Source organism: Calypte anna, chromosome 27, assembly GCF_003957555.1.
Source record: "Calypte anna isolate BGI_N300 chromosome 27, bCalAnn1_v1.p, whole genome shotgun sequence".
NCBI classification, from domain to species: Eukaryota; Metazoa; Chordata; class Aves; order Apodiformes; family Trochilidae; genus Calypte; species Calypte anna.
In genome coordinates this window covers 5,005,631-5,013,631 of record NC_044272.1, presented here as the reverse complement: position 1 = coordinate 5,013,631, position 8,001 = coordinate 5,005,631, and the positions used below count along the sequence as shown (strand labels likewise).

The 8,001-nt window shown below is 59.9% G+C and overlaps 2 protein-coding genes across 2 annotated transcripts; both read left to right on the top strand.

The window, feature by feature from the left end:
• The first annotated feature begins 163 nt into the window (after window positions 1–163).
• CCDC103 (coiled-coil domain containing 103) lies at window positions 164–4,830 on the top strand. Its single transcript, XM_030465746.1, has 3 exons — window positions 164–303; window positions 2,113–2,245; window positions 4,345–4,830. Exons 1-3 carry the CDS (start codon window positions 164–166, stop codon window positions 4,819–4,821), a joined length of 750 nt encoding a protein of 249 aa, XP_030321606.1. The 3' UTR covers window positions 4,822–4,830.
• Window positions 4,831–6,447: 1,617 nt separating this feature from the next.
• FAM187A (family with sequence similarity 187 member A) lies at window positions 6,448–7,692 on the top strand. Its single transcript, XM_008495347.1, has one exon. The coding sequence runs from the start codon at window positions 6,448–6,450 to the stop codon at window positions 7,690–7,692; it is 1,245 nt and encodes a 414-aa protein (XP_008493569.1).
• Window positions 7,693–8,001: the final 309 nt, after the last annotated feature.

Genomic DNA, 8,001 nt, shown 5'->3' with positions numbered 1-8,001 from the left:
TAGGAGCGGAGCCTCTGGGGCCGGCCCTGTCGGGGCTGTCACGACACGAGTGGGTTTGTCACGACAGGACGGGGGTTGTGGCGGTGAGAGCGGGGCTGTGACGATAGAAGCGGGATCCTCAGAGCCGTCCCAGGCCCGGGGGTGCGGGACGGGGGGGTGCGGGATGGGGGCCTTGGGGTCCGCCGTGTCCCCGCTGCTGGCGCGGGAGCTGCGCGAGGCGGTGGCGGGAGATGAGCGGCACGCGCGGGAGGAGGCGGCGAAAGTGCGGGCAGTGGGACAGCGCGTGAGCTACCGGGAGTTCAGGTGCGGAGAGACCCGGCACGGGGACACCCCACAGACCCCACACAGACCCCACAGACCCCACACACACCACACAGACCCCACACAAACCACACAGACCCCACACACAGACCCCACACACAGACCCCACACACAGACCCCACACAGACCCACACAGACCCCACACAGACCCCACACAGACCCCACACAGACCCCACACAGACCCCACACAGACCCACAGACCCCACACAGACCCCACACAGATCCACACAGACCCCACACAGACCCACACAGACCCCACACAGACCCACACACAGACCCCACACAGACCCCACAGACCCCACACACAGACCCCACACAGACCCCACACAGACCCCACACAGACCCACAGACCCCACACAGACCCCACACAGATCCACACAGACCCCACACAGACCCCACATAGACCCACAGACCCCACATAGACCCACAGACCCCACATAGACCCCACACAGACCACACACAGACCCCACACAGACCCCCCCACAGTCCAACATCCCCCCATCCCCACATCCCCCCATCCCCCCGGTCCGGAGCTCCCGGGACAGGATCGGAGCCCCCGGGGACTTGGGGGGGTGTGGGGGTGTCACCGCTCACCCCGTGCCTGGTGACAGTGACCACGTTCTGGTTCCGGGGGGCCCGGAGCCCAGTGGGTCCCTGTGGGACAGAAACTCCCCAGGAAGGGGTGAGGTGTGGGGGCATCCCGCTGCTCCAGGCGGGAATGGCCACGCCAGCACCGGTCCCCGTGGGGGACGAGTGGGGGGAGGGCTCGCTGTCCCCACGCACAGCACCCCCCTCCTGCCCACCCTTTCCTCCCCCCGTGCCCTGGGGGTGCAGAAGAAGAGGGTGACACCCGGGCACCCCACCCAGCACCTTCCTGCTCCCGTCACCACTTTGCCCACGGTGCTGTGGGAGCTGCGTGGGGCCCAGGCACAGCCCGGGTGCTCCTGGGGCAGAGCTCCCAGCACCCACCCAACACGGGATCTCCCTGCAGGGTGGGGGTCCCATCCCTGACACCCACACGGCTGTGGGTGCGTCCTGTCCCTTTGCAGACTTGGGGGGAGCAAATTCCATCCATGGCCTCATCTCCACTTTGGTGTCACCCGATCCCTGGAGGACAGGAGAACTCTTACACAGGAGAACTCTTACAAATGGGTTTTTCCCCCAACCTTCAGGCCAGGCCTGCACAAGGGGGCATTTTAAGCTGTTTTGTGCATTGGCAGTGGGAGGGGTGACCCAAGGGAGCAGCTGCTCTCTGTGGGTGCAGAAGGGCAGAGACCTGGAACCCTTCTGCCCACTGGTGTCAGGTGTGACCAGGGGACTCACCCCACTGGGACTGCAGAGTCACAGGGGTTGGTGGCATAAGGTGCTGAATCCCAATGAACCCATAAAACCCTCCCTGGCAGTGGGTGTGACCCAAAAGCTGGTCCCTGGTCCCTGTAGGAGTTTAGGGGCTTTCCCCTGGAAACCCCAAAGCCACCAAGAGTCAGCATAAGGCAGGAGGACACAATGTCCTGGCAGTGTCTCGGGCTCTGGAAGATCCATGGGGTGGATGTGCCCAGCCAGTCCCCAGCTCCTCATTCCTCACCCCTCCTGATGTTGGAGATTGTCCCACCCTGGGTGCAGGACCCTGCACTTGGCCTTGTTGGACCTCATGATGTTCCCATGGGCTCTCTCCCCCAGCCCTGTCCCGGTCCCTCTGGGTGACACATGTAACCCAAACTCAGAAATCTCCTGACAGCCTCAGAGGATTTAATCTTGTGAAATATCCCCCCCCTTCCTTGCTCCCTGCAGGAACATGGTGCTGGCATCACACCTGAAGCCCCTGGAGAAGAAGGACAAGATGGGTGACAGGAGGACAGTGCTGTGGAACCCCTGTGCAGCCCGCACCAAGGCCCCACACACCACTGAGGTGGAGATACCCCAGGTGAGAGAGACACTGCCTGGGACTTTGTCCACACCTGAAATGATTCCAGAATCATTTGGGGATTCTGGGAAAGTGTGAGAGCTGTTCAGAAATATTTCTCCTCATGAGCAAGGCCTCAGAGTCCCTGGGAACATTTGGATCACCATGAGGTTCACCCCATCTGTGCATCCGTGCAGAGCCTGCACCAGCTGCCTCAGGAGCTTCTGCTCCAGCCCTCTGGGAAGCCAAGAGCAGGAGCACCATTCCAGAGCAGGGGACAGCACCAGGGGCTGGGGCAGGAGTGTCCCCCCTTGCCCAAGAGCTTCCAGCTGGCTGTGGTTTGGAGGCCAAGAGCCAGGCTGGTGCATCTGGAGCTGCCTCTCCCACCACTCCAGACACAGCTGGTTTGGTGGAGGGTGATGGATGCTCCTGAGGGCTTCACCTGTGGGAAACAGTGACTAAAACATTTTCTATCCAGGTTCTTGGTGATTTGAGGGACATCTGTCCTGCCCTTCCAGTGGACTCTGCCCAGGCAGGAGGGTCCTGGTCACTGGACCTGTAGCCAGGGATATTTCTTGTGGATGTTTCTCCTGGATTTCTTTGACACTGTGTTTCCTTTGCCTGTTTATTTTGAGCTCTTTTTGCAGCTCTCCTTAGCAGCCTTGTGTTTACTTGGAGTGAGCAATGTTCTCCCCAGAGCAAAGTCTGTCCCTAATCCCATTAGTGCCCGGGCTCTGATCTCCAGGGCTCCTCCATTCCTTGTCTAGACACGGGCTGATGTTGCTCTGCTTGTTCTCCCTCCTGGTACAAAAGCCTCACTGTGTTAATCTCCCTTCAGCCTGCACCTCAGCTCAGCTCCGTGGGTCAATTACACCTCCTGTGAAACAGGATTTCATTTATCTGGAGATGCCACACGGAGCCTGGAGCTCTCCTGGCACAATCCCTGTGCCACGGCTGCGTCAGGAGATGCTGCATTAGGGCCCTCTGTGTATTCCCTGGGCTTTACACCTTCTGTCTTTTATCTCCAGACTCCTCTGATTTGCCTCATGGTGCTTGAGATGGAGTAGAGGTCTCCACTGAGCTCTCCAACCTTCAGGAGATCCCTTCAAAGAATCCCAGACTGGTTTGGGTTGGAAGGGACCTTAAAGCCCCCCCAGTGCCACCCCTGCCATGGGCAGGGACACCTCCCACCAGCCCAGGGGGCTCCAAGCCCCATCCAACCTTCAACACTGCCAGGGATGGGGCAGCCACAGCTTCTGGGGGCAACCTGGGCACCCAGGGGCTCAGCACCCTCACCCCAAATCATTTCTCCCTCCCTCCCTCCCTGCCCAAGATCTCCTCTCCATCTCCCCTCTCCCAGCTCCAAACCCTTCCCCCTCAGAGGGTCCCATCCCTCCAGGCCCTTGTCCCAAGTCCCTCCCCAGCTTTCCTGGAGCCCCTTCAGGCACTGGAAGGTGCTCTAAGGTCTCCCCATGGGATCCTTCTCTTCTCCAGCCTCAACACCCCCAACTCTCTCCCCCTGGCTCCAGAGCTGCTCCAGAGCTGCTCCAGCCCTCCCAGCAGCTCCAGGGCCTCCTCTGGAATGGCTCCAGCAGCTCCGTGTCCTTCTGCTGATGGGGACCCCAGGGCTGGACACAGCTTTACCCCAGGGGGGTCTCCCCAGAGGGGACAGTCCCCTCCTGTCCCTGCTGCTCACACTCTGGGGTGCAGCCCAGGACTGGGGGGGTTTCTGGGGTTTCAGAACCTGTTACCATCTTGAGCTGAGCAACCATCAACCAGAGCAGCTCCTAAGAGGCAGTGATGGAGCCAGGCTGGGCACTGTGCCTGCTGCTGGCTCGGGTTGGGGTTACTCCACTCCTGCTCTGTGCTCATCCACAAGTTTTCATGTCTTACCCAGATTTCCACCATTTCCCCCTGAAGTTCTCTGGTTTCTGTGGGGCTTGAGCAACCTGGGATTTTTTGTCTATCTGTTTTACCACCTCCCAAGCTTCCTGCAGCAACCTGTGCTATCAAAGCCTGTGTTAAAAACAGCCCAACTCTCCAGAGGTTGATTGGGGAGGGGGGATAAATAACTTCAAGTGGGAAGATTCAGGGAACAGGGTACCTGTTTTTTCCTTCAGGAGATGGATCAGCTGCCCGGGACCTCTGCTGAGTTCTACAGAGATTGGCGCAGATGCTTGAAAAGCGGAAAAGAAAAATACCAGTTTTTGCTGAGGCTTGGAGGGGAAGCCTTGGGCAGAATCTTTCAGGTTGATTTGGGCTTTGGCCTCCTGGGTGAGTTCCTTGCAGTGCTGGCAGAGCACATCTGTCCTGCAGACAGAGCAGGTGTCCTGCAGGTCTTACAGAGCCTCTCGGGCACCAAGCGCTTTGGGTTAAACCTGGATCTCCTGAGTCAGTCGGAGAAGGAGAGCAGCAGGGAGGTGTTCAGGAAGCTGCAGACCATGAGCAGGGGTTCCTGGACCACTGCTGGCCACCCCGGCAGCCCCACCATCTGTGAAGCAGAGAGTGAAACCCACCTGGTGGGCACCAGCCTGCAAGAGGAATCTGAGGAGGAAAGGCTGGTGATGGAGCTGATGAAACGGTACCAGGTCAGCTGAAGGAGCAGAAGCACCATGGCTGTGCAGAAACAGAGTGCAAAAGGGGCTCAAAAAGCTTGATTTTGGCCTCATGGTGTGAGATGGCTGAATCAGATCCTTCTGGAATGTTGCTACACATTTCTCTGTACCTGGGAGCCACCCAGAGCAACTGCTGAGCACAAGTAAAGATTTCAGAGTTACTGAGAGTTCTGTGGTGATCTCTGGGGGAGGTGTCACAGATTCATGGAATCTTTTGGTTGTAAAAGACCTTTAGGGTCATCCAGTCCAACCATTAACTCACCACTGCCAAGGCCACCACTGCCCCTTAGAGTTTCAGAATCATGGAACGGGTTGGGTTGGAAGGGACCTGAAAGCTCATCCAGTCCCAACCTCCCTGCCATGGGCAGGGACCCCTCCCCAGCCCAGGGTGCTCCAAACCCCATCCAACCTTCAGCACTGCCAGGGATGGGGCAGCCACAGCTTCCTTGGGAAACCTGATCCAGCATCTCAGCAACCTCACAGCAAAGATTTTTTTCTTAATGTCTAACCTAAATCTCCCCATGTCCCTCATCCCCACATCTCCAGGCTCTGAAACCCCTCCAGGGATGATGGGGACTCCAGCCCTGCCCTGGGCAGCCTGGGCCAGGCCCTGACAACCCTTTCCAGGGAGAAATTGTCCCCAAGCCCCAACCTAAACCTCCCCTGGCACAACTTGAGTTGTGCCAAAAGTTCCTCTTGTCCCATCCCTTGTTCCTTGGGAGCAGAGCCCGACCCCCCCTGGCTCCAACCTCCTCTCAGGGGGTTGCAGAGAGCCACAAGGTCTCCCCTCAGCCTCCTCTGCTCCAGGATCAACACCCCCAGGGCCCTCAGCTGCTCCTGGGCAGACTTCTGCTCCAGACCCTTCCCCACCTCTCTTTCCCTTCCCTGGACACACTCCAGCCCCTCAGTGTCCCTTTTCTGACCCAAAACTGACCCCAGGATTGGAGGTGCAGCCTCAGCAGTGCCCAGCACAGGGGATGATCCCTGCCCTGCTCCTGCTGGCCACACCAGTGCTGACAGTAGCCAAGATGCTGGTGGCCCTCACACAACCCCCAGCCTCATCTCAGGCAGGGGTGACAGGAACAAAAATCCTCACTTGATCCCTTGGGGGGTCTCAGACATAACCTGGGGGGAGGGCTTCAGCACACAAACCCTTGGGACCCCAAGAGGAGGGATGTAGAAGTCTAAATACAGTGTTTGAAAACTCTTCTGGGCTACAATCATCACTGCCACCAGAGCTGGGGCTGCTCCGGGCTCCTTGTGCTCAGAGCCAGACAAATAATTGAACAATTGTGCACACCAAGAGGACATTGGCAGTTCCCTGTTCCCACCACGCTTCCTGTGGCTGAACCTTCCCTCTGGGGCTGCTCTGCACCAGTGTCCTGCACACACAGCTGGGACAACAATGCTGGGAGCAGGGACAGAGAGGAGAAGTTCTGGAACCCGTGTCCCAGGGGACACCCACTGCTCCCAGCAGGTTCCTGCCTGGGATGAGACATTTCAGCTGCTGCTGGGCCGGGCTCACTCACAGACCCCATCCCTGGTGACCAGACCGGTGTGTGGCACCATCCCTGCCCAGGGCTGTCCCTGCTGGGGGCTCTGCGGGCGATGGGGAGCAGGGTGCTGGGAGCTGCTGCTCTGCTCTGCCTGGTGGATGCTCTCCATGCTTTCGCCATCGAGGAGAAGGGGGATGTGTTCAAGAGGACGCCCTGTCCCGCCTTCCTGCTCTTTGTCAACACTGCCTACCTGGCTGACATGACCTTCGAGCTGCCCTGCAACTGCAAACCCCAGGAGGTCTCCTCTGTCATCTGGTACTTCCAGAAGACCATGGGCAGCCAACAAACCAGGGTCCTGACCGACTTTGCCGGCACGGTGGTTGTGGACTCGGGCCAGGTGCGGGCGGGCAGCGACGTCCTGAAGCGTTTCAGCATCCGCATGTTCAGCCTCATCGTGTTCAAAGCTCAGGTGAGCGACTCGGGTCACTACCTCTGCGGCACCAAGGACGGGGACTTCTTCTACGGCTACGACGTGGACGTGCAGCCCAGCAGGGACATCACGGTGGCTTTTGTGGACAGAGGCCAATACGTCCAGAACGACTACGCGGGGGACTTCTTCAACCTCTTCACCACCTTCTGGGACTGGACGCGGTGCGACCGCTGCGGGGTGCGGGGGGAGCAGCGCCGGATCGGGCTCTGTTACCTCCACAGCCCCCGGCTGCACCCCCGCTACCGCACGGCCCTGCCCAACGTCACCTCCTGCGGCTCCAGGGCCGTGCTGCCCCCTCTCCACGACCCCCTCAGCCTCCACAGGCCCGAGGTGGCCATCAGGAGCTGCCTGACGCCCTGCCCCAGGACGGAGGTGCCCAAGGAAGGGGTCCTGGCCATCTCCAACGTCATCGCCAAGCTGGGCCGCAAGCCCTGGCTGCCCCGCGTCCCCACGCAGTTCCACAGGCAGGACGCGGGCACCGCCCTCACCATCGCCTGTCCCGGCGCCCGCCCCGAGCACGCCGTGGCCTGGGACAAGGACCAGACCCGGCTCTACCGCTCCCAATACCTCATCGGGGTCAACAAGAGCATGAGGGTCTTCATAGACCATGGGAACCACCTGCACATCCAGGGGCTCCGGGCCAGGGATGGAGGCACCTACTTCTGCTGGAGGGAGGGGAAGATGGTGGCCGGGTTCCGGCTCAGGGTCACCCAAATCTCCCGGCGCCGCCGCACGCTCCACGACCCCGAGACCATCTACGCCCTGCGGACCATCGGCATCGGCTTCCTCATCATTGGCTCCATCTTCATCTTCATCCACCTCTGCCTCTACTGGTGGCGGCTGCTGAAGGGCCCTGCCAGAACATAGCGACCCCCCCTCGGGTGCCTCCGCATCCCGGATCCTTCCTGTTGGAAATTCCTCGTTTTCTGACCGAACCCCCCCCCGGCACTGCTCGGCCCCCCGGGGAGGACGGGCACGGGAAGCAGCTCCGTGGGGATCCACAGCACCGGGGTTGGTCCAGGCTGGGGGTCAAGCTCAATACAGCCCTTTCCAAACAAACCCTTGGATATCTCAGGGTTTTCTGGCCAAGCTTTACAGAGCCCTCAAACTACACCAGGGGTTGATCAGAGCTGTTTTTCTAAGAAGCTGCTAAAAAGATGCAGCAAACAACATTAA

What these genes read in the sequence shown, in the direction of transcription:
- CCDC103 (XM_030465746.1), top strand. Translation starts at nt 164, where the DNA reads ATGGGGGCCTTGGGGTCCGCCGTGTCCCCGCTGCTGGCGCGGGAGCTG. An exon ending in GTGAGCTACCGGGAGTTCAG is followed by an intron (nt 304 to 2,112) that starts GTGCGGAGAGAC and finishes TGCTCCCTGCAG; the next exon opens with GAACATGGTGCTGGCATCAC. An exon ending in CTGAGGTGGAGATACCCCAG is followed by an intron (nt 2,246 to 4,344) that starts GTGAGAGAGACA and finishes TTTTTCCTTCAG; the next exon opens with GAGATGGATCAGCTGCCCGG.
- FAM187A (XM_008495347.1), top strand. Translation starts at nt 6,448, where the DNA reads ATGGGGAGCAGGGTGCTGGGAGCTGCTGCTCTGCTCTGCCTGGTGGAT.